The sequence below is a fragment of the Phocoena sinus genome, chromosome 6 (genome assembly GCF_008692025.1).
Source record: "Phocoena sinus isolate mPhoSin1 chromosome 6, mPhoSin1.pri, whole genome shotgun sequence".
NCBI classification, from domain to species: domain Eukaryota; kingdom Metazoa; phylum Chordata; class Mammalia; order Artiodactyla; family Phocoenidae; genus Phocoena; species Phocoena sinus.
In genome coordinates, this window is record NC_045768.1 from 31716684 (window position 1) to 31743944 (window position 27261).

Sequence of the window (27261 nt, forward strand, 5' to 3'; positions counted from 1 at the left end):
TAATAAGTAAAAGGTAGATATAAACTGATAAATAAGACAGTTCCAGTGCATGACATACTTACTCCCGATCTTTTTTCCAACTAATGTCCAATTTTAATAAATATAATATCTCACACCTTCCTTAAGGGTCATTTAAAATTCTGAAATAAATTAAATATACTGTGACTATTCTGATAATGAGGTTGAGTTCTTCTTGTCAATCATATTTTCACTGGACACACGCCTTCCCCTGCCCCAGCCCTGGGATTATGATATACCTCCCTAGGCAGGATATAGTACTTTCCTGTTGAGAAACAGGATCTGGCCAAAGGCAGATGTGTTAGATAAATGAAATACAGTATGATATTTACATAGAGATATGCACAAAGTGTGAATAAACTCTGCCAGGAGATACCAGAGAAGAAAGATTTCACAGAGTAGAAAAGGCTTAAGCTCAATCTTAAAGCATAAAAAAGTTCTCAAATAAGCAAAGGAGAATGTTGTTCCTAGCACAGGGAATAGAACCAACACCAGACCAAATGACATGAACAACTCTGGCCCCAGCCAGAAGATAACAAAATCAATATAGCACCTTATAGCTTAGCTCATTCAATTCTCACTTAACCCCAGGAGATGACATCCATCACAATTTAGGTATGTAACTGGGGCTCCAAGCAGCTAAGTGACTTGTGTAAGGTCATACAGTAAACAAGAGCTGGAGTTACTTTAAAGCCAAGTCTTGTAACCCTAGTGCAGTGCTCTTTCCAGCTCTTTCCACTCTGCCTCCCAATGCTTAATATTCACTGCTTATCAAAGCAGTTGGTGTCTTAAACTTCTCATAAAGGATGCATAATTAATTTGGGATTATAAAGAACTCCATATTCCTTTTTAGCTACTAAATCAAGTCTGTGAAACAAAATGTACTTAGAGAAGTGTATAAGAACCACATCAAATGATAGTCTATTGGCCTAAGAGCATCTAATTATTTAGTGTATGGAAAAGAATTTGGCCTTGCCCAAAGAGAGTTTTGGCCTTCTGCCCTCAGCTTCTGGAAGGCAATCGATGTTTAGGAAGGGAGTTGACCACATCAGACCTTAGGGTGGGACAAGCCACACCCAATACTCTTAGGGCAAGGGCTGGCCACACCAGAAATACCAACCACACAGTTCAGAGTGGGGGCTTTGAGTCATGTGGTATTAGTGTACCCAGAGTTTGAGATCAACCACATGGACCATCAATCAATTACGCTTATGTAATGGAGCCCCAATAAAAACACAGGCACTGTAATATACAAGGAGAGAAAGGAAATGGAGTAATCGTATAAGAAGAGTCTCCACCTTTACTGCTAACCTTCATACAATAATTCTGTTACAATACCTCACTCTGCATCCCTGCCCCCAAATACAAACGGAAGTAAGATACTAATATTAATGCTTTCCAAAATTAACCATTACCAATTCAGGAAGGAAAAGACAAGGAAGAAAATACAAACAATTGGGGGAGGTGGATGACAAGGGCTAGCAAACAGAAATGAGAAGATATAAAAAGAGAAGAGATTGGACAGAGACACATCCTGGGATGCCACTAATGACTTCCTATGGATACTCCCCACTCCTTCCCCACCCCCCAAGATAAAAATCAACAAAATGGATCCCATAGCATTTCCCACCCCAAATCTTATCCTGTCTTATATTCAAACCATAAGGCAAAAGATATGCAAAGTCCCCACCAAAAAAAAGCATTAACCATTAAAAACGTCCTGAGAAGTAACAGTCAGTACAAGACTACCTGGGGTTAAAACGCAACGTGAGGGCTTCCCTGGTGGCGCAGTGGTTGAGAGTCCACCTGCCGATGCAGGGGACACGGGTTCGTGCCCCGGTCTGGGAAGATCCCACGTGCCACGGAGCGGCTAGGCCCCTGAGCTATGGCCGCTGATCCTGCACGTCCGGAGCCTGTGCTCCGCAACGGCAGAGGCCACAACACTGAGAGGCCCGCGTACCGCAAAAAAAAAAAAACAAAAAACAAAAAAAGCAACGTGAAATGGAGGCCAAAAAGAGCTCCCCCATTCCCCACATAATCATCACCAATCCATACAGCAGTTTTGGGAATAAACCTCTGACTGGAAACTTCCTCTTAAAAGTATGGCAGAACCATTTCTAACATTTTTTCAGAAGAATATCACACATACCAGAGTAGCATGGTCCCCTTGCTACTACTGTTATCTCTTTCTGGTGCTTACAAGCAGCCCTTCTGAGGAAGCATTCATTTTGGTACGTGTCCCCATTTGATCCACAGACAGGAATATAATTTGTATGGCACTGCAAAAGAAACAAAAATAAATTCTCAGACTAGGCATGAATATTAATAGTTCATTTCATATTCATGAATGCAATACCATAGTATTATGACATACTTCTACTACAAAAGAGTTTGTTCTTTTATTTGGTTTTTAAAAAGAAGAGTTATGCTTCTTTCTCATATCTTTTTTCACATTCATAATGAAAATTAACTATCAACTATCCATAAAAATGAGAATGAAAATCCCTATCCTATCTACATCATTTGCTTGTGATCCAGAGAGATAATATAAAAGGAAATGCTTGCCAATGTTTGTCATGAGCACTAATGATGTAATGTCATTTCATTATTATCAAAATTCACTTATTCAATACGTCTAGTACACAAAGTCTTAAGGTAAATGCTATAGTAGAAAAATGAACTCTGTTCTTAGAGACCTTACGATCTTGTTAGCGAACCATATAAATAGGAAATACATATATATGATCATGTACTAAATCAAAAGTGTAGACAATAAGTGTAATATCTAATACCTATTACTGTAAACTGAAGTATTCAAGAAAAGCCTCCTCAGAGAAAGTGAAATGTGAACTGGGCCTTGAAGGATTAGTAGATGAAAAGAAAAAAGATGATTCATGTTTGAGAAATGACACTGAATTGGTATGTTTAAAAAACTTTAACACTTCTAAATGTCAAAAATATCATAAAGAACTAAAGTTTTTAAATCTGGGGAAAATAGTATAATATGACATAACTTATTACTAAAAGAGAGACAGTACAAATTAATACAAAAGATAAATTTACAAAAAATAACAAATGGTCAATTAATATATAAAAAATGCTGAGTTTCACTAGCAATCAGAGTGGTACATGAAAACGCGATGCTATTTTTAGCTTATAAAGCTGGTCATTAGACAAACAAAAAATTCAATTTGGTGGACATACCAATATACCTGTTGTGCTAATTTAAACTGGCTCAATCTTTTGAGAACATAATTTAACAATACATTTCAAGAGTTCTAAAGAAGAAATGTGATTTTTTTATCTAGAGTTACACATTTAATGATATATCTGAAGGAAATTATTGTAGATGAAAATTTATTACAGTCATTTCAAATAGAAATGTATTCATATCTAAAACATAGAAACAACCTAAATATCCAACAAGGCAATATTTATTTAAACCATGCTATACCTGTTCAAGGAGTCACTGAGCATTACCCTTTATAAGAATACTGTGTGACAGAAAAAGATAATGTTAGGTGAAAAGTAGGTGATAATACCATATATGTAACTTCTGAGAATTTTGTGCCCTTTTTCTTTTTTTGGATGCGTTGGGTCTTTGTTGCTGCGTGCGGGCTTTCTCTAGTTGCGGCGAGCCGGGGGGTACTCTTCATTGCAGTGCACAGGCTTCTCACTTTGGTGGCTTCTCTTGTTGCGGAGCACGGGATCTAGAGCACAGGCTCAGTAGTTGTGGCTCACATGCTCTAGAGCGCAGGCTCAGTAGTTGTGGCTCACACGCTCTAGAGAGCAGGCTCAGTAGTTGTGGCGCACGGGCTTAGTTGCTCCGCGGCATGTGGGATCTTCCCAGACCAGGGATCGAAGCCGTATCCCCTGCATTGGCAGGCAGATTCCTAACCACTGCGCCACCTGGGAAGTCCCTGCCATTTTTAAATGTATTATCTAGTCCACAAAACTGAATGCAAATTTCCTAAATAATTCGATAATATAAAATAAAAATATAGCAAGAAAATAAATTACATATATATACACATATCTCAATTATTTAGAAAAAATAAATATTCATAGAGTAAATCCTGGAAGAAAACACCAATAAATTTTTCACATTACTTGTCACCAGAGTTTTTTAATTCCATGTATATGGTTTTCTGTATTTCTCAATTTTTCTGCAATGAACAAGGCTTACTTTTATCATTTATTTACTTTCTAAAAAGTGGTCAACTTACTTTATGAATCATAAACATGGCATACTACCCCAGGTCAAACACTGGTAAAAACAATTTCTAATAAAATATTTTGTAACCAAGTTGATTTGCTATACAATATCAGCAGACTCCTACATCAACTTTAGTTAAAATTAAAATTTTACTTTAGGATGCCTTCCTATACTCCTCTAATTCGTCAAGGATCACTTACTATATTCTCTCCCCTAAAATGTACACAATAACTTGTATGATGTCTGCAGGAATCAATGTTACTCTGTAATTATACAATATATAATTAGCAAAAAAGACCATAAGCTCCAAGATGTCAAATGCTAAGTCTATGGACTTCTCAAGCCAACTCTTCACTGAACAAACATTTAATAACTTTCTAACGTAGGGCTTGCAAAGGTGCTAATATCGCCCCCTAGGGGTGGGTGCCCCTATGGAGGCATTTTTGGTTGTCATAATGAGAAAGGGACATTACTGTCATTTAGCAGATGGATTCCAATGGTGCTCGATGTACTGCAAAGGAAAGGATAGTTCCACACAACATACACACCATACAATTTCTGAATGCAACTCTAGCCATTCATGTAGGAACTATGGTAAGGCCATATACAAATAAGATTGTTCTAGCTTCTCCTAATAGCTTTTATTCTAGCATCCACCATACCTCTACTTTTTTGTTTTCAAATACTACTAGTATGAAATTGCTGCTGCTGATCTTCTTAAAAATCCAAATGTTCATTATAAGTAAATATAAGCATCTACTATATTGTCTTCTAGTGTAATCATGCCCAAACATTTACATTTTGAAATACTTATTTTACTATAAACTACTTTTATTTCTCCTTTACATTGCAAGTGTATATTATAGTGATTTCTTTAATTATGTGTTTATGTAGGCTACATTATATACAAATTTCATTTAAGAATAGAAAAAGAAATGGAATATAAATTATTGGTTATAAAAAAGGGTTATTAAGTCTGATAGGGCTGAGAATCTATATGGTAATAGCTAAGATTTATTGAGGAGTTTCTATCTAGTAAACGCTGGCTACAACTTTAAATGTCCTAAACTAACTTAAATATAACAATCCTGCGAAGCACATGACTTAGTGCTTAGAGCTGGGACTCTGAAGTAAAATGCCGATTTCAAATCCTGGGTCGACCATCCATGTGACTATAGGCTAGCACCAGTGCCATTTCCCCTATCTATAAAATGGTAATTATACTAGTATCTACCTGATAAAATTGTTATGAGGACTAAATAAGAGAAATCCATCTTTAGCATTTACATCTAGCCATAGTAAATTCTCAACAAACATCAGCTGGTTCTGCTATTGCTATTATCATTTCTGAGTCTTAAGTCTTGCCCAGGGTCACAGCTAACAAATGGAAGACCCACGACTCCTGACAAGTGATGTTCTCTAACCACTACACACCAGTTTTTCAGCAGGATCTCACCATATGTCACTTGGTGGTAGTGAGTAGGGGGCTTAAAACAGTGTAGGCAATGTCCCTGAAATGCAACCTAACGAGCACATACCAAGGAGTGAGCATGAGATGGGAAAAGCAGACCTACAGTTCTTAGGCTAGCCTGTTTCCAGAAGTCTCTTTTAAGAGCCTCTCATTATGCTATGGAAAAATTAAGGGATTTCGGCAATTTTAACAACATACAACTTCTGACTTGGGCACTGACTCTAACCTAAGGTCTGCCTCCTCTATACTGCCACTCTTGCTAGGGGAAAGAACTCTCCCCTACACCTTCTCTTTAGCTGCAAGAGTGATTTGAAGTAGTTTACAAAGGTGCAGCAGTGTACAACTCTGCAGCCACATCCATTCAAGCATTTATTGTGTACCTACTGTGTGTCAGGAACTGTGCTGAATACAATATATAATATTAACAAAGTTGTGATGGTTGATTTTATGTGTCAACTTGACTGGGCCCCAGGGTGCCTAGATTAAATATTATTTCTGGATGTATCTGTGAGGGTGTCTCTGGATGACATTAGCATTAAATCAGTGGACTGAATAAATGCCCTCTCCAATGTGGGTGGCATCATCCAATCCACTGAGGGCCTGAATAGACCAAGAGGTGAACGAAGGGAGAATTAACTCTCTGCCTGACTGGTGAGCTGGGACCTTGGTCTTCTCCTGGTTCTCAGGCCTTTGGACTCAGACGGGGACTTATATATCAGCTCCCCTGATTCTCAGGCCTTCAGCCTCAGATTGGAACCACACCACCAGTCTTTCTGGGCCTCCAGCTTGCGGACTGCAGACTGTGGAACTTCTCAGCGTCCATAACTGAGTGAGCCAATTCCTTACAATCTCTTTCTCTCCAAATATATATCCTGTTGGTTCTGTTTCTCTGGAGAACTCTGACTAATACAAAGGTCTAATAAGTGGACACAGTACCTAGCAAGAGCAGAAACTAAAAAACTCAGGAAAAAAGACATAGGCCCAAGAACTCCAGTCAGAAGAACAAAGAGAAAGAAAGAAAACAGGGGAAAAGCCATATGCACTCCTCTTTGTATATATTACCCAGGTTTTAATGAAAAGATGCAATACTGATCATTTTTCTTTGTTCAACATTAATAAAAGCAGCTTTGTTTATATATGTGGCAAGATGCAATAGCTCTTATCAACAGGCTGAACAAAACAATTTTAGAATTTTAAATCCTGTTATTATCTGTTAAAATGTGTTTAAATTATGTTCCAGAAAGCTTATATTAAACACTGAAAGCATGAGGAATCATAAGCAAGGGGGTTTTTTGAATTTTCTTTTTTTATACAGATTCTTATTAATATCTCTTTTATATGTATTACTGTATACATATCAATCCCAATCTCCCAATTCATACCACCACCACCCCCCTCCCTCCACTTTCCCCCCTTGCTGTCCATACTTTTGTTCTCTACATCTGTGTCTCTATTTCTGCCTTGCAAACTGGTTCATCTGTACCATTTTTCTAGATTCCACACACATGCGTTAATATGCAGTATTTGATTTTCTCTTTCTGACTTACTTCACTCTGTATGACAGTCTCTAGGTCCATCCACGTATCTGCAAATGGCACAATTTCATTCCCTTTTATGGCTGAGTAATATTCCACGGTATATATGTACCACATCTTCTTTATCCATTCGTCTGTTGATGGGCATTTAGGTTGTTTCCATGTCCTGGCTACTGTAAATAGTGCTGCAATGAACACTGGGGTGCATGTGTCTTTTTGAATTACGGTTTTCTCTGGGTATATGCCCAGTAGTGGGATTGCTGGGTCATATGGTAATTCTATTTTTAGTTTTTTAAGGAACCTCCATACAGTTCTCCATAGTGGCTGTATCAACTTACATTCCCACCAACAGTGCAAAAGGTTTCTCTTTTCTCCACACCCTCCCCAGCACTTGGTGTTTGTAGATTTTCTGATGAGGCCCATTCTAACTGGTATGAGGTGATACCTCATTGTAGTTTTGATTTGCATTTCTCTAATAATTAGTGATGTTGAGCAGCTTTTCATATTTCTCTTGGCCATCTGTATGTCTTCTTTGGAGAAATGTCTATTTAGGTCTTCTGCCCATTTTTTGATTGTGTTGTTTGTTTTTTCAATATTGAGCTGCATGAGCTGTTTATATATTTTGGAGATTAATCCTTTGTCCATTGATTCGTTTGCAAATATTTTCTCCCATTCTGAGGGTTGTCTTTTTGTCTTGTTTATACTTTCCTTTGCTGTGCAAAAGCTTCTAAGTTTCATTAGGTCCCATCTGTTTATTTTTGTTTTTATTTCCATTACTCTGGGAGGTGGGTCAAAAAATATCTTGCCACAATTTATGTCAAAGAGTGTTCTTCCTATGTTTTCCTCTAAGAGTTTTATAGTGTCTCGTCTTACATTTAGGTTTTTAATCCATTTTGATTTTATTTTTGTGTATGGTATTAGGGAATGTTCTAATTTCATTCTTTTACGTGTAGCTGTCCAGTTTTCCCAGCACCACTTATTGAAGAGACTACCTTTTCTCCATTGTATATCCTTGCCTCCTTTGTCATAGATTAGTTGACCACAGGTGCATGGGTTTATCTCTGGGCTTTCTATCCTGTTCCATTGATCTATATTTCTGTTGTTATACCAGTACCATATTGTCTTTATTACCATAGCTTTGTAGTCTGAAGTCATGGAGTCTGATTCCTCCAGCTCCATTTTTGTCCCTCAAGATTGCTCTGGCTATTTGGGGTCTTTTGTGTCTCCATATAAATTTTAAGATTTTTTTGTTCTAGTTCTATAAAAAATGCCATTGTTAATTTGATAGGGATTACATTGAATCTGTAGATTACTTTGGGTAGTATAGTCATTTTCACAATGTTGATTCTTCACATCTAAGAACATGGTATATCTCTCCATCTGTTTGTATCATCTTTCATTTCTTTCATCAGTGTCTTATAGTTTTCTAGATACAGGTCTTTTGTCTCCCTAGGTAGGTTTATTCCTAGGGATTTTATTCTTTTTGTTGCAATGGTGAATATGACTGATTCCCTAATTTCTCTTTCTGATCTTTCATTGTTAGTGTATAGGAATTCAAGAGATTTCTGTGCATTAATTTTGTATCCTGCAACTTTACCAAATGCATTGATTAGCTCTAGTAGTTTTTTTGACGGCATCTTTAGGATTATCTACGTATAGTATCATGTCATCTGCAAACAGTGACAGTTTTACTTCTTTTCCATTTGTATTCCTTTTATTTCTTTTTCTTCTCTGATTGCCCTGGCTAGGACTTCCAAAACTATGTTGAATAATAGTGGCGAGAGTGGACATCCTTGTCTTGTTCCTGATCTTAAAGGAAACGCTTTCAGCTTTTCACCATTGAGAATGATGTTGGCTGTGGGTTTGTTGTATATGGGCTTTATTATGTTTTTCTGTCTTGTTTTGTTTTTAATTTTATTTATTTATTTTAATTTTTGGCCGCATTGGGTCTTTGTTGCTGCGCACAGGCTAAGCGACGAGCGGAGGCTATTCTTCATTGCGGTGCCCAGGCTTCTCATCAGGTGGATTCTCTTCTCACAGAGCACAGGCTCTAGGCGTGCGGGCTTCAGTAGTTGTGGCACTCAGGCTCAGTAGTTGTGGCTCACGGGCTCTAGAGCGCAGGCTCAGTGGTTGTGGTACATGGGCTTAGTTGCTCCACGGCATGTGGGACCTTCCCAGAGCACGGCTCAAACCCATGTCCCCTGCACTGGCAGGCAGATTCTTAAACAATGAGCCACCAGGGAAGCCCAGCCTTTGTTATGTTGATGTAGATTCCCTCTATGCCCACATTCTGGAGAGTTTTTATCATATATGGATGTTGAATTTTGTCAAAAGCTTTTCCTGCATTTATTGAGATGATCATATGGTTTTTATTTTTCAGTTTGTTAATATGGTGTATCACACTGATTAATTTGCATACATTGAAGAATCCTTGCATCCCTGGGATCAATCCCACTTGATCATGGCGTATGATCCTTTTTTTTAAAAAATAGATCTTTATTGGAGCATAATTGCTTCACAATACCATGTTAGTTTCTGTTGCACAGCAAAGCAAATCAGCCATATACATACACATGTCCCCATATCCCCTCCCTCTTGAGCCTCCCTCCCATCCTCCCTATCCCACCCCTCTAGGTCATCGCAAAGCACTGAGATGATCTCCCTGTGCTGTGCTGCTGCTTCCCACTAGCTATTTATTTTACATTCAGTAGTGTATATATGTCGATGCTACTCTCACTTCACCCCAGCTTCACCCTCCCACCCCATGTCATCAAATTCATTCTCTATGTCTACCTCTTTATTCCTGCCCTGCAACTAGGTTCACCAGTACCATTTTTTTTTTTAGATTCCATATATATATGTTTGCATACGGTATTTGTTTTTCTCTTTCTGACTTACTGCATTCTGTATGACAGATTCTAGGTCCATCCACCTCACTACAAATAACTCAATTTCATTTGTTTTTATGGCTGAGTAATATTCCATTGTATATATGTGCCACATCTTCTTTATCCATTCATCTGTTGATGGACATTTAGGTTGGTTCCATGCCCTGGCTATTGGAAATACTGCTGTAATGAACATTGGGGTACATGTCTCTTTTTGAATTATGGTTTTCTCAGGGTATATGCCCAGTAGTGGGATTGCTGGGTCGTATGGTAGTTCTACTTTTAGATTTTTAAGGAACCTCCATACTGTTTTCCATAGTGGTTGTATCAATTTACATTCCTACCAATAATGTAGGAGGGTCCCCTTTTCACCACACCCTTTCCAGCATTTATTATTTCTAGCTTTTTGATACTGACCATTCTAACTGGCGTGAGGCGATACCTCATTGTAGTTTTGATTTGCATTTCTCTATTAATTAGTGATGTTGTGCATCTTTTCATGTGCCTCTTGGCCATCTGTATGTCTTCCTTGGTGAAATGTCTATTTAGGTCTTCCGCCCATTTTTTTACTGGATTGTTGTTCTGTTTTTTTTTTGATATTGACCTCCTTTGTCTGTTGTTTCATTAATCCTTTGTCTGTTGTTTCATTTGCAAATATTTTCTCCCATTCTGATGGTTGTCTTTTCATTTTGTTTATAGCTTCCTTTGCTGTGCAAAAGCTTCTAAGTTTCATTTGGTCCCATTTGTTTATTTTGTTTTTATTTCCATTACTCTAGGAGGTGGGTCAAAAAAGATCTTGCTGCTGTTTATGTCAAAGAGTGCTTTTCCTATGTTTTCCTCTAAAAGTTATAAAGTGCTCATCTTACATTTCAGTCTTTAATCAATTTTCAGTTTATTTTTCTGTATGGTGTTAGGGAGTGTTCTAATTTCATTCTTTTACATGTAGCTGTCCAGTTTCCCCGGAACACCACTTATTGAAGAGACTACCTTTTCTCCATTGTATATCCTTGCCTCCTTTGTCATGGATTAGTTGACCATAGGTGCATGGGTTTATCTCTGGGCATTCTATCCTGTACCATTGATCTATATTTCTGTTTTTGTGCCAGTACCATACTGTCTTAATTACTGTAGCTTTGTAGTATAGTTTGAAGTCAGGGAGCCTGATTCCTCCATCTCCATTTTTCTCAAGATTGCTTTGGCTATTTGAGGTCTTTTGTGTTTGCATATGAACTGTAAGGTTTTTTGTTCTAATTCTGTGAAGCATGCCACTGGTAGTTTGATAGGGATTGCACTGAAACTGTAGATTGCTTTGAGTAACATAGTCATTTTCACAATATTGATTGTTCCAATCCAAGAACATGGTATATTTCTCCAACTGTTTATGTCATCTTTAATTTCTTTCATTAGTGTTTTATAGTTCTCTAAGTACAAGTCTTCCACCTCTTTAGGCAGGTTTATTCCTAGGTATTTTATTCTTTTTGTTGCAACGGTAAATGGGAGTGTTTCTTTAATTTCTCTTTCTGATTTGTCATTGTTGGTGTATAGGAATGCCAGAGATTTCTGTGCATTAATTTTGCATCCTGCAACCTTATGGTATATGATTCTTTTAATGTGTTGTTGGATTCTGTTAGCTAATATTTTGTTGAGGATTTTTGCATCTATATTCATCAGTGATAGTGGTCTGTAGTTTTCTTTTTTTGTAGTATCTTTGTCTGGTTTTGGTATCAGGGTGATCATGGCCTCATAGAATGGGTTTGGGAGTGTTCCTTCCTCTGAAATTCTGTGGAAGAGTTTGAGAAGGATGGGTGTTAGCTCTTCTCTAAATGTTGGATAGAATTCACCTGTGAAGCCTTCTGGCCCTGGACTTTTGTTTGTTGGAAGATTTTTAATCCCAGTTTCAATTTCATTACTTGTGATTGGTCTGTTCATGTTTTCTATTTCTTGCTGGTTCAGTCTTGGAAGGTTATACCTTTCTAAGAATTTTTCCATTTCTTCCAGGTTGTCCATTTTATTGGCATAGAGTTGCCTGTAGTAGTCTCTTATGATGCTTTGTATTTCTGCGGTGTCTGTTGTAACTTCTCCTTTTTCATTTCTTATTTTATTTATTTGAGTCCTCTCCCTCTTTTTCTTGATGAGTCTGGCTAAAGGTTCATCAAATTTGTTTATCTTCTCAAAGAACCAACTTTTAGTTTTATTGATCTTTGCTATTGTTTTCTTTGTTTCTGTTTCATTTATTTCTGCTCTGGTCTTTATGATTTCTTTCTTCTACTAACTTTGGGTTTTGTTTGTTCTTTCCTAGTTCCTTTAGGTGTAAGGTTAGATCGTTTATTTGAGATTTTTCTTGTTTCTTGAGGTAGGATTGTATTGCTATAAACTTCCCTCTTAGAACTGCTTTTGCTGCACCCCATAGGTTTTGGATCATCGTATTTTTGTTGTCATTTGTCTTTAGGTATGTTTTTATTTCCTCTTTGATTTCTTCAGTGATTTCTTGGTTATTTAGTAACGTATTGTTTAGCCACTATGTGTTTGTATTTTTTATGCTTTTTTCCCTGTAACTGATTTCTAATCTCAAAGCATTGTGGTCCTAAAATATGCTCAATATGATTTCAATTTTCTTAAATTTACCGAGGCTTGATCTGTGACCCAAGATGTGATCTATCCTGGAGAATGTTCAGTGTGCACTTGAGAAGAAAGTGTAATCTGCTGTTTTTGGATGGAATGGCCTATAAATATCAATTAAATCTATCTGGTCTATTGTGTCATTTAAAGCTTGTGTTTCCTTATTAATTCTCTGTCTGGATGATCTGTCCATTGGTGTAAGTGAGGTGTTAAACTCCCCCACTATGACTGTGTTACTGTCGATTTCCTCTTTTATAGCTTTTAGCAGTTGCCTTATGTACTGAGATTTATAACTGTTATATCTTCTTCTTGGATTGATCCCTACTACAATTATGTAGTGTCCTTCCTTGTCTCTTGTAAAATTCTTTATTTTAAAGTTTATTTTATCTGATATGAGTATTGCTACTCCAGCTTTCTTTTGATTTCCATTTGCATGGAACATCTTTTTCCATCCCATCACTTTCATTCTGTATGTGTCCCTAGGTCTGAAGTGGGTCTCTTGTAAACAGCATATATATGGCTCTTGTTTTGGTAGCCATTCAGCAAGCCTGTGTCTTTTGGTTGGAGTATTTAATCCATTCATGTTTAAGGTAATTATCAATATGTATGTTCCTATTACCATTTTCTTAATTGTTATGGGTTTGTTTTTGTAGGTCCTTCTCTTCTCTTGTGTTTCCCACTTAGAGAAGTTCCTTTAGCATTTGGTGTAGAGCTGGTTTGGTGGTGCTGAATTCTCTTAGCTTTTGCTTGTCTGTAAAGCTTTTGATTTCTCCATCAAATCTGAATGAGATCCTTGCTAGGTAGAGTAATCTTGGTTGTAGGTTCTTCCCTTTCAACACATTAAATATATTGTGCTACTCCCTTCTGGCTTGTAGAGTTCCTGCTGAGAAATCACCTGTTAACCTTATGGGAGTCCCCTTGTATGTTATTTGTCATTTTTCCCTTGTTGCTTTTAATAATTTTTCTTTGTCTTTAATTTTTGTCAGTTTGATTACTATGTGTCTCGGCATGTTTCTCCTTGGGTTTATCCTGCCTGGGACTCTCTGCGTTTCCTGGACTTGGGTGGCTATTTCCATGTTAGGGAAGTTTTCCACTGTAATCTCTTCAAATATTTTCTCAGGTCCTTTCTCTCTCTCTTCTCCTTCTGAGACCTCTATAATGTGAGGTTGTTGTCCCAGAGATCTCTTAGGCTGTATTCATTTCTTTTCATTCTTTTCTCTTTATTCTGTTCCATGGCATTGAATTCCACCATTCTGTCTTCCAGGTCATTTATCCATCCTTCTGCTTCAGTTATTCTGCCACTAATTCCTTCTATTTTATTTTTCATTTCAGTTATTGTATTGTTCATCTCGTTTGTTTGTTTGTTCTTTAATTCTTCTAGGTGTTTGTTCTTTAATTCTTCTAGCTCTTTGTTAAACATTTATTGCATCTTCTCGATCTTTGCTTGTATTCTTTTTCTGAGGTCCTGGATCATCTTCACTATCATTATTCTGAATTCTTTTTCTGGAAGGTTGCCTAGCTCCAGTTCATTTAGTTGTTTTTCTGGGGTTTTATCTTGTTCCTTCATCTGGTACATAGTCCTCTGTCTTTCATTTTGTCTTTCTGTGAATGTGGCTTTCATCCACAGGCAGGATTGTAGTTCTTGATTCTGCTGTCTGCCCTCTGGTGGATGAGGCTATCTAAGAGGCATGTGCAAGCTTCCTGATGGGTGGGACTGGTGGTGGGTAGAGCTGGGTGTTGCTCTGGTGGGCAAAGCTCAGTAAAACTTTAATCTGATTGTCTGCTGATGGGTGGGGCTGAGTTCTCTCCCTGTTGGTTGTTTGGCCTGAGGTGACCCAGCACTGGAGGCTACAGGCTCTTCAGTGGGGCAAATGGCAGACTTTGGGAGGGCTCATGCCAAGGAGTACTTCCCAGAACTTCTGCTGCCAGTGTCCTTGCCCTCACAGTGAGCCACAGCCACCCCCCACCCCTGAAGGAGACCCTCCAACACTAGGAGGTAGGTCTGGTTCAGTCTCCTGTGGGGTCACTGCTCCTTCTCCCTGGGTCCTGATACACACACTACTTTGTGTGTGCCCTCCAAGATCCCAGTCCTGTAGAAGTCCTGCAATCAAATCCCACTAGCCTTCAAAGTCTGATTCTCTGGGAATTCCTCCTCCTGTTGCTAGACCCCCCCAGGTTGGGAAGCCTGATGTGGGGCTCAGAACCTTCACTCCAGTGGGTGGACTTCTGTGGTATAACTGTTCTCCAGTTTATAAGTCACCCACCCAGTGGTTATGGGATTTGATTTTATTGTGATTGCACCCCTCCTACCATCTCATTGTGGCTTCTCCTTTGTCTTTGGACATGGGGTATCTTTTTTGGTGAGTTCCAGTGTCTTCCCGTCAATGACTGTTCAGCAGTTAGTTGTGATTCATGTGTTCTCGCAGGAGGTAGTGAGCACACGTCCTTCTACTCTGACATCTTGAACCAATCTCCTCATAAGCAAGGTTTTTAAATGAATTGAAAGATGCTGCTAAAGCATCCGGCAGAGTAGTGTTTAGTGGGCATGTGAGGTCATTGTTCTTAAACTGGCACAAACCTAAGTCTAACTTGAACAGATTTATAAGCTTGTAAGAAGGCAGGGGAGTCAAAGGAAGGTTCGCTCAGAAGCAGGATCAAATCACACTATAAGCCCTTAGGCAGTTTGCTCCTACAAAGCAAGCAACTTGTCTTTAAACATCCTTATATCTCTAGCACCTAGCCTAGTGCCTAGCACAAAGTAAGCACTGGATAAATGACTACCAATCTAAACTAACTTTTATTTTCCTTTCTTGCTTTGACGCAAGGTAAGAATACAAGGGATTCCAGACAGATCATGAGAAGATTCTCTAGCTGGTCAAAAGGTCAAAAAGGCTTCATAATCTTAGAGATGCAGGGAAAGACTTTCAAAGAATGAACAGCAGAATCATAAAGACAAATATAAATATGAAATGAAAATTTTAAACTTCTTTATATCAGAAAATATAAACAAAATGAAAATTAAAATGACACTAGGATAACTTTTTTAAAATACAGAACTCTTTTTATTAATCTATATAAACTAAAAGTAACCATCTCTAAGGTAAATACTATTAAGTGATTTAGTACTTAAAAGAGAAATTAAAACACCTATGTGTTTGTATAACAGAATATTTCTAGAAGGAAGTTTAAGAATTAACAGATGTTGCAACTGGTACTCTAGAATGGAAGGAAGACATTTTTTCATTATATTATATATCTTATAAAATGTTTCAGTTGCTTACTATGGGCATATATCACTCTTCTAAAAAATGTATCAAAATGGTACCTACATCATAGGTTCTCATGAGAGTTTATGAGTTATGTAAACTTATATATATATATATATATAAAATATTTAGAATAGTCAATGGATATAAAATGCTCAGCACAGTAAGCAATATTTTAAGGACACAAATAGTATATTATATATAGTGTATACACATGTCTTCCCAAATCAACACAAGGGAAAAAGAAAATACTAAAAATGAACAAAGAATATGAAATATTAATTCACAAAAAATGGTCAGTAAGTTTATGGCACATTTCCAATTTCCCTAGTAATCAAATGCAAATAAAAAAGCTTTTTCCCTTTCAGATTTATATAATTTTAAAGGACTGACAAAATCCACTACCAAGAGGTTGAAAGGAGACAAGCAGCCTGATACACTGCTCTTAGTGAGAATGTTAATTTGTACATGAACATCTCATTGGCCCAACAATTCCACGTCAAAGAATTTAACCTAAGGAAATATAAGACAGTTGGAAGAAGGGAACAGCCCCAGTTTTCCCCAGACAGGGTGCCTGAAACACCAACAAAAACCTGCAATCTTTGTGGCATGAAGAACCAAAGTCACTGGAAAGTGAGAGAGAAAATCCCAGAAAGGAGAGAGGGAGCACAGAGTCCCAGATTCTGTGGCTGACCTCTGAACGAAACACTCATGAGGCACACTCCAAGTAGCCCAGCTAAGACTAAAAGAAATGATATTTGTGTTTCTACCCCCAACGGGAAAAACAGAGTCTGCAGTGTAAGTTCAGCCAATTTAACTGTTTCAAAAATGACAATACACAGAGGAACATAATTCAAACACTCAAAAACATATCATTCACAATGTGTAGGATATATTCAAAATAAATATGAAAAAAAAACACAAGAAAATATAATGCATTCTCAAATGAAAAGGCAATCAACAGAGATGATCCCTAAGATGTCCCAGACGTTGAAATTGGCAAAGATTTTTAAAGCAGCAATATCTATGCTCAAGGAAAATATTCTTGTAATGAATGAAAAGACAGGAAATCTCAGATAAATAGAAACTATAAATTCTTAATAAAATATCTGAAATTAAAGACTCACTGGATGGGCAGAATGGAGATGACAGAAGAAAGGATTAGTGACCCTTGAGATAGGTCAATAAAACTTATATAATGTGAAGAATAGGAAGAAGTAAAAGTTCACGAGGGCTTGGTATACACCATGTACACCAACACCTTCTTTTAAGGAAAGAAGCCCACATTAGTTACTATCATTTTTAAGAAGGTTTAGGGAGAAGGAGGGCAGTCAGACACATCACCACCTATTTTTTTAACTTAATTTTTATTTTATATTAGAATATAGTTGATGTACAATTTTGTGTCAGTTTCAGGTATACAGCAAAGTGATTCAGTTATACGTATAAATATATCCATTCTTTTTCAGATTCTTCTCCCATGTAGGTTATTACCGAATAGAGTTCCCTGTGCTATACAGTAGGTCCATGTTGATTATCTATTTTATATATAGTAGTTACACTGGCCTGACTATTGTTACATGAGCAACCATGGAGGGGTGGGCACAAGGTTAGCTAAGTGACTTCAAAGGTGGCTAGTGTGAATAAATAGTGGATTGTAAAGTCCCTTTTGACCAAGAACAACCTTTTTGGCTGGTCAACAGTACACTCCCCAACCCTTCCTCCTTTACTTAAACTTTCTACTTCTTTTAATGAAAATAAACATGATAGTTAATAGTTTTCAAAAAGGCTTCATATTCAAGCTCCCTTTCTGATTTTAATTCTCATTACAATATCATAAGAAAGGGTGGGAAATATGCCTTCTCTTTTCAGATGGATCATACAAAAACATGCCTGAAGTTATAGGGTTACTAGAAGTAACTGACTATCCTATGCTTTTATTCCTGATCTGTTCCCTTTCCTACCTTTAAAATCCAAAATGGTGGGTACAGTTAGAATAAGATTATGAGTTTAAAAAATTCTAGTTCCTTCTTTGTCTCATCTCAAATCCTTAATAAGGGACCATCTTGTGAACAATATTCTGAAGCCAGATTATAACTTAATCACGGAAAATAAACAAAAAAAAGAATTGAGGGAATTCCCTGGCGGTCCAGTGGTTAGGACTGTGTGCTTTCACTGCCTAGGGTGCGGGTTCAATCCCTGGTCAGGTAACTAAGACCCCTTAAGCCAGGTGGTGCAGCCAAAAAAAAAAAAGAAGAAGAATTGAATGTAACACATTTCATTTCCATTCCTTTTGTTTTTTTAAACAACAAAATCACAACTAAAACAGCATTTGAAAAGTAAAGATATTCACACTTGGTTTGAGGTTCCCCTTTCTAGTCCATCACTAACCCTGATCTACCCTGAGGTACCAAATCAGTCATGTTCTTTGGCCTAAAAAGATGAGACAGCAGCAAATAAGAATGGAAGGGAGATAGACTAGAAAAAAAAGGAAATGGGAAAAAAGGCCAACATTTTAAATAAGTGACTCTACTGCAATCTGTACTTTATTTCCTTTCAGTGACAATTATACCTTACATTTGAATAGAACTTTAATATATTTTTCAAGGCATTTTCACATTCTATTAGAGCCAGTCTGCCCCCGTAATTCAAGAAAAGAAGCATGGAAGGTACAAATAAGAGCATTTCATCTGACAAAAAAGAATCAGTGGGCTGTCAACCCAAATTTCTTGTGGGGTTCAAGGTGTTTTAATAAGCTTTTTAATTTGAAAAACGTGGAATTACAAAACATGACAAATGTAAAATTTTGAAAAGAGATTTGATTTCCTTACCTGAAATTGACATGCACATTTCAAACCATCTCCATCTTCTTTACAGACTCCTCCATATTTACACGATGATTCATCACAAACTCTTATATCAGATTCTCTCACATTTAATTCTGTAAAAGAGGAAACATTGTTTCATATATATTTGTCTTTTTTATCCAAAGGTACATATATAAATAAAAGAAAAAATCTTTACACCTCATTCACAAGTATAATAATAAGACACAACATACAAAAAACAAGTTCTACTGGACACAAGATGTTCAAGATTCTGCAGAGTCCTACATAATAATATGCCTAAAAGTATATAAAAGCAAAGAAAAATAAAACTCAAAATTTCAGGATTTCATATAATTCCCAAAGATAAATCCAAAGAATCTTTATATTTTTCCTGCCAAGAGCTTAAGACAGTCTTCTTACTATTGTCTTAACATTTTAGATTATTTTTCTAGTGTTTAAGTTACTTTTAAGGATAAAAAATAATAACTAAAAAGAATCTTGATTCTTCTGGTACCCAAAATAAGTTTTGGATGATCATTATTCACTCTAGAACAAATAAACAGTTTTAATTACAAAAGAATTATGAAGTAAGCTTGAATCTCATACAACAGGTACATATGGAGCATTTACATGCAAAGAAAGATTCAAAATCTTTCTCAACTTAAATTTTTTAAATGACTGATTTAATTTTACTACCACAGGAAGCAGAGCCTATCAATAATACTAGTATTCTGTGGTCATTCTGTGCCTGTTCCAAAACTGTCAGTCTTATTCTGGAACGATCAAAATAATCTCTCTAGGAAACCTAATAAACTGCTTCCAGGTTAATGCTAAGTAAAGCAGCCAATCACATGGAATTGGGTGGAAACCACTACAAAGACAATTTTCATATCCTCCCTACTGGGAATGAGAGCGATAACAACAAATGCACTTATACAAACAGTAAACAAATGGTTGCTTAAAAATTCATCCCAGTGTAGAGGTGAACTCATGAGTCTGGGAGCAGAGAGGCCTAAGTTAGCTTGTGACCCTGTGGCTCAATAGCTGAGAGACTCTGGAAAGAGCACAAGATCTCATGCAGCTCTAGATGGAGACAAGGTCTTGGCAAACAGATCTCAGTGAGCTTTTCTCCAGCAATCCTTCATCCCTGGTTGTTTTCTACTTCTAGACTTCAAATCAGGACTCGGTGGACTGAGTCAAGGACACTCTACTTCTCTATCTAATGACATCTGTCCTGGTTGACCTCTCTCTGCCCCACTTGGCCTCAGTGCTCTGCAATGTGTCTCAAGTCTCCTCCTCCTAGTTGACCCTCCAACGAGCTAGCAGTCAAGTACCTAAATACACAAGGAGCTGATAGTCACAGTACTTATTTGAGAAACCACTCTGCACCAAGCACTGCACTAAAGTAAGCATATGTCTATGTAACTATTGGTTACAAAAATTTTTTCTTCTTTTCCTTAAATGGATCTCAGGTGCACAAAATTGGATTGCTCTAAAGTTCAAGCTATGTGTAAAATAAAATAAAAATAAAATAAAAAGGGCTTCCCTGGTGGCGCAGTGGTTGTGAGTCTGCCTGCCAATGCAGGGGACACGGGTTCGAGCCCTGGTCTGGGAGGATCCCGCATGCCGCGGAGCGACTGGGCCCGTGAGCCACAACTACTGAGCCTGCGCGTCTGGAGCTTGTGCTCCACAACAAGAGAGGCTGCGACGGTGAGAGGCCCGCACACCGCGATGAAGAGTGGCCCCCGCTCGCCACAACTAGAGAAAGCCCACACACAGAAACTTAGACCTAACACTGCCAAAAACAAATAAATAAATAAATAAATTTATTAAAAAAAAAAAAAAAAAAGATGAGTAGAAATGAAAACTACAGGAAACTAATGCAGCTGTTTTGTTGCTCTCTCTGTTTCTCTCACTATTCAAGGCACAAATGACCATCTTTCTATTCTTTCATCCTGGCTCTGGAGGCTTTACGTTCTTGGTTTTCCTCATCTCCCACTTTTTGCTTGTTCTTCTCTTCCCCACTTAACCTCTTGCATTAGCTCCTGAGGCTCAATCTTAAGTGTGGGGGTTGCTTTTTTCAATCTGCCTACATTCCTACTGGGAACCTGCACAAGGTCCAGGTTCCAGTTACTGTCTAATGTACATTTTAAAACCCAAAGAAGATAACTATACATTAATAAAGAACTGCTCTGGAAAAGAAGATAAGAATGCATAATATCTTTGCTCAACCACAGGCTTCATCAATTTAAGGGACCATAGAAATAAAAACAATTGCACAATTTGAGAAATAAAATTGAGTGTATTTCTCTTATTTCTTTTCTTTGTAGCCTTAAAGTTCACACTGGGTTCCAATACAATCACACATACCAAACAAGAATAAAGTTTTTATTTTGTCCATGGGTCAAGATCATGCTCTGAGTTAAGACTTGCTATCCTGGCTTGAGATTCTTTTGAGTTGCAATGTTTTACCTGTTGCATTTTAAAAGCACAACAAGATTGCAATCTGGAGCCTAAACCCTCCCTGCCGCTAAGATTCTCACATCTCTGTGAGAGTTGTTCAAGCATCTGTTTGCATGAGGGACGAAGGAACATTTTTAGAGAATAATCATCCTTACTAAAGTGAGGCAGAAAAGCTCAGCCTGATAAACAAAGCCTTGGTTGGAAAGGAGGAGTGATCCCAAGCACAGGGTGGTATCTCATCCGGACGGCCCCAAAGGGTCACCATGACGGAGACAGAGAGGCTAACAATGAGAAACTAAAGAATGCCTTTCACTAAAAACTCTGAAGCACCCAAACAATCCCACTCCTGGGCAAATACCTGGAGAAACCATAATTCAAAAAGATACATGCACCCCAATGTTCACTGCAGCACTATTTACAATAGCCAGGACATGGAAGCAACCTAAGTGTCCATCAACAGAAGAATGGAAAAAGAAGATGTGGTACATATATACAATGGAATATTACTCAGCCATAAGAAAGAACAGAAATAATGCCATTTGCAGCAACATGGGTGGACCTAGAGATTGTCACACTGAGTGAAGTAAGTCAGACACAGAAAGACAAATATCATATGATATCGCTTATATGTGGAATCTAAAAAAAAAGGGCACAAATGAACTTATTTACAAAACAGAAGTAGAGTCACGAATGTAGAAAACAAACATATGGTTACATGGGGATGGGGGGAGGGATAAATTGGGAGATTGGGATTGACATATACACACTACTATATATACAATAGACAACTAATAAGAACCTGTTGTATATAGTACAGGGAACTCTACTCAATACTCTCGTAAGGGCCTATATAGGAAAATGTAAAAAAAAAAAAAAAGTGGATACATGTATAACTGATTCACTTTGCTGTAAACCTGAAACTAACACAACATTGTAAATCAACTATACTTCAATAAAAATTAAAAACAAACTAAAAAAAGCTCTGAGGTAACAAGACACAAAGAGCTCCACTTTCATACCCACATGACAAGATATAAGAGGGATAGAAAAGGGGCTAGGACACCTCACCATCCCCGGCGCAGCACACCTGGGCAGGCCAGCACAAAGCCAAGGAGACAGTGGTGTCAGGCTCCAAGGTACACCTCTGATATCTAGGGGCAGGTTCCAATGCGCAACTTCAGGGGCAGCTAACATCACAAGAAAAACAAGACATGCTGTGTGGCAGCGGCCAGAATACATTAGTGAGCCTACATGGTACACCCCTGGGTAAGTCCAAAAATAAACTTGGCAAGGAGGCATTCTGTGGGAGCTAGAGGTCCTACATTAACAGGTAAGAGTGAAAAGTCATAAAATTCTGATCATACTGGTTACTTGTCAGTTTTATTTTACACCTATCTTGCTATCAAATCCATGCTATTTTCATGTGTGTTAATGTGGTAAATGTGATTATGTAGTTAGTTGATCAGGAAGCAATTATGTCTCTCCTATGTATCTAATATTATGCTAAGAATTTGGGATACACTGGAAAGAACATAACAGGGAGCTTATGATCTTGCTAACATATGGAACAATAAGTGATTAATTCAATATAAATATAGTCCATAATAAGGGGGAAATTGTGTTGTACAGACTATGTTTGCTCTAGGAGTTTCAAGAAGTAGGAAATAAAAATAGATTTGAAGTATAGGGTGCAGTGTCAAAGATGGCAAGACTTTCACTGACCTTGAAAAATTAGTAAGACTTTTTCTGATTATAAAACTAATATAGATAGGATCATTACATAAAATTTAGAAATGGCATTGTTTTAATTGCCCACAACATGTGGTAATATTAAAAGAGAGAGAAAAGAATGTTCTTATCTATGAACAACATAAGTGAAAGCAGAGACACAAATAATTTAATAGTACGCATAAATATTAATTATCAGTGGTTCCCAAACCATGTTCCTTAGGAAAACTCATGTCCTAGACTATAATGTACCTTCATTAAAATCAAGTAGAATTTCAGTTACTCATTTGAAAAAGAAAAGCTTCAATGGAGAGAATTTTCTCATTTTAAGTGAGTTTTTTTTTCACTTAGATTTCTTAAACCCTCACTATCTGAGATTACTTCCTTGCTAGCTGTCAACAAAACCAATGTTCAACAAATAAGTAAAGAATATTAATAGAAAAATTCCAACAGTGTTTTATTTTTTTTAATGTATCTTTTTTTTTTTTTTTGGCTGCATTGGGTCTTTGCTGCTGCACACAGACTTTCTCTAGTTGCGGTGAGCGGGGATTACACTTTGTTGAGGTGCGTGGGCTTCTCACTGTGGTGGCTTCTCTTGTTGCAGAGCACGGCATCTAGACTGCAGGCTCAGGAGTTGTGGCGCACAGGCTTAGCTGCTCCGCAGCATGTGGGATCTTCCCGCACCAGGGCTCAAACCCGTGTCCCCTGCATTAGCAGGCGGATTTTTAACCACTGCACCACCAGGGAAGTCCTCCAACAGTGTTTTATGAGAACACAAGATCATGAATGTCACAAGCTCATGAACATACACTTTAAATTGTTTTGTCATTGTGGCCGTCGTGGCTAATTGCCTACTTTGGATCTATTCTCTCCTTCTTACTTAGTAAGGGAACCCCAATTTTGTTCTGGGAAACAAGGTACTCAGCTAAGTAATCTATTTCCCCAAATCCCTTGCTGTGTACCACAGTTGATATATAAGCACTGTCCATTCCTCCTTCCTTATTCCATTCTTTGTTCTGTTTGGAAAGTAAACCTCTTGCCTAAGGTTGTGGAAACCATCTTACATGCATGAAGGTGAAAGCTACGAGCTAAAGATGGTAGACCAGACAGACAGGAGCAAGAGTGTGGAGAGAATTATGGAATCACCACACCCACCCTGGATTTCATCCCTCCAGACTTACTGTTACGGGAAATGAACACATAAAGTCCCTATCATTTAAGCCACTATTGTCAGGTCACTGATACATGTAAGTTAAAGACAATCCCGACATAATGATTGCATGTAAATTTAAGATAAACATTTCTAAGGAAAGTCTTAAATAATCTGGTGCTACATCACAGTTTACATGATAAAATTACATTATCAAGAGCATCATGACTTTCTGGTGCTCTGACTCCTCCCAAATTTGAGAACTACTGCCTTAGCTCAAACTCAGTATAGTAGGAATTCTATATTGGGATCATCTTCTGAATGTTACTTCTTTTCAAGTATTCTGTTCAGTACCAGGCATCAACAGGGCACTCTACTACCTGTCAGTGATGATGATAATTACACACCTGCCTTCCTGAGCCCAAAATGGAAATTCAGCAAAAAGGATGAGCCATTTCTAAGGCCCTCAAAACTCAGTTCTCCAAATAGAAATATTTTACACAAGGAATCACTCAGCAGAGTGGCTCGAAACAGAAATACTTTGCTCTGGTTACAAATGTGCCAGACATATAATTCTCTAAATGTAAAACCTGTCTCAATTTTCATTAACATTTCAAAGCTGGGGAACAATACACGGTAAGCGAAGGAACCCTACTTACTGTGAACCTGAACTGCCAGAATCTCCAACTTTTGGCAGCACTAACTAGGTTCAGGCTGCAGTTCAAAAGGAGACCTATTAGCACTCCAGAATGATGTGACTTTCCTACCACCGTTCCAATTAAACAGAAGGTAGTTGGAGGATCTTATGAGTTAGCTAGAAATTACAGGAGCCAAAAGTGAATTAACTTTGGAAATGTTATGACAGAATTGAGGGCTTCTCAATCTCGGCACTACTGACATTTTGGGTTAGCTACTTCTTTGTTGGGGGCGGGGGCTATCCTGTTCACTGCAGGATGTTCAGCAACATCCCTGACCTCCACTCACTAGATGCCAGTAGGACCAGCTGTAACAACCAAAAATGTATCAACATTACAAAATGTCCCCTAGGGAACAAAATCACCCCCGGGTTAGATCCACTATAAAAGATAAAATGAAAGGCTTTACATTTAATTCTCTAACACAATCATGATAAAGAAAGTCAGTCAAATAAGCAGCAATCTGCAAGATCTCTGCACATTACTACGGCTGTTTTTCATTTCAATAGGAGGACCTAAATATATTGCCTCCAAGTTTATGTCAAGTCCTGGCTCAGAGTGGGTGCCCCTCTTTTAATAATGTCTTAACCTCTAGAAAGCCTGGCTTCTTCCCCCTTCATATCAAAACTCTATCAAAGGTCAACATGACCTCTATTCTAAAGATCCATACCTTTTTTCTTAGTCTTACAACTCTTTTCTTGACCTTTCTACAGCAGTTGACACACCTGGTCTCCCCTTCCAAACGAATAATCTTGATTATCCCCCCAACTCTATGACCACTTCCCTTTTAATCACTTCTTTTCCCTTCTCCTACTGCTCAGTCCATGTCACTCTTAGAATTTATTCCCAATTTAATCAACTCTCCAGATTAACCAAAGTGTGCTTTTCTCTGTAAAACATACAAACCAATGCCCATGGCTCAATGAATCCTCAAGGCTACTAGGTCGCTCTCTAGAACATTCATGAGTACTTTAGCTCCAACCAGGAGAGCAGCTCTTGTGCTTCAAGAGTCAGTTATGTATGTTATACAGCTTGTGTATGCCAACTGTATTTGTTATTATAATTCTGTTGGTTTCAACTCTTCATAAGAGTGAAAATAAATTGTTTCTATGAAAGCAAAATTGAATGCTACAGAAAGACTTAAGGTGAGTTGCTTTTTACAAATAGCTATTGCCTTAGGTGTAGGCAAGATAAAAACCTAGATTTTTGTATCCACAAGTCTTTAAGTTCCTTTTTAAAGACATTAAAACCGGAATGTGTACTCAATGCATTATGAATCTGGTTTATTCAAGAAAGGGGAAATTCCAGCTCTTCTCAAAGAAAAATTCTGGGCCCTCTTTCAAAATACTGTTTAATAAATACATGTTTTTAAGTTAAAACGCTACATGCATTTATGAATTATTTTGTGACTCCACACTTAAAAAACTTTGATTAACCAACTACCAGAATCTTAAAGCGCTGAGACAAGACGGCTCCTACCATACATAAAAATGTTCTGCCCTCAGCCATCCCATTGTGATATCTCACTTTACTTCTCTCTCAGCATTCTCATGCACTCCCACCACTCAAGTTTTCAGTTGCTTTTCCCCAACCTTATTAAAGCCACTTCATCTGCTTTTGCCAGTGCTATTTCCAGCCTTCAGAGCATTGTTGGGCAAAGTCCTATAAATGAATACTTAAAGAATACTTAACAATAAGTATTCTTTAAGTACTTATCAACACGTGGAAATTTTCAGTTCATCGCCAGTTGATTCCTTATTGACTCCCCTCGAGGACATGTTCAAACTCTGTACGTCGTTCTTAAGAAAATTTCAATGGGTTTATTCTCATTCTCTAGATGTTAATAGTATTTGGGAAAACCTGCATACCAATCCAGTCTTACAGGACCCCTGTAGGATGCTTTCACTCCCAAAAAAACCCCAGCTTGTTCACGACCCCATATCCAACTGCCTACAAGACAGTTCCATGATCTCTACACTGAAAACAGTGGAAATATTAAGAATATTTAATGTTTAAATATTTAAACATTAAAATATCACCAGGAAATGGTGTGACACAGCCATGGAACATTAAACAGCTGTTTAAAAGGTTGTATATATTATATAGCAATGTGGAAATAGCTGATGAATGTCAAGTGAAAAGGCAGAAGACAAAGCTATACACATACACCAAGCTAATGTATAAAAAACACATATAAGGGGCTTCCCTGGTGGCGCAGTCGTTGAGAGTCCACCTCCGATGCAGGGGACATGGGTTCGTGCCCTGGTCCGAGAAGACCCCACATGCCGCGGAGTGGCTGGGCCCGTGAGCCATGGCCGCTGAGCCTGCGCATCCAGAGCCTGTGCTCCGCAACGGGAGAGGCCACAGCAGTGAGAGGCCCACGT

General features: G+C 37.9%; 1 protein-coding gene across 2 annotated transcripts in view; it reads right to left on the reverse strand.

Annotated features, from left to right (window-relative positions):
- TMEFF1 (transmembrane protein with EGF like and two follistatin like domains 1) overlaps nt 1-27261 on the reverse strand; it is a 142995-nt gene that overhangs the window by 48934 nt on the left and 66800 nt on the right. For both annotated transcript variants that reach the window (XM_032635711.1, XM_032635708.1), the window contains 2 exons: nt 18845-18954; nt 2168-2297 (listed from right to left, as the gene is read on the reverse strand). In XM_032635711.1, the coding sequence (XP_032491602.1) occupies nt 2168-2297; nt 18845-18954 (240 nt within the window). The remainder of the gene's footprint in view (nt 1-2167; nt 2298-18844; nt 18955-27261) is intronic.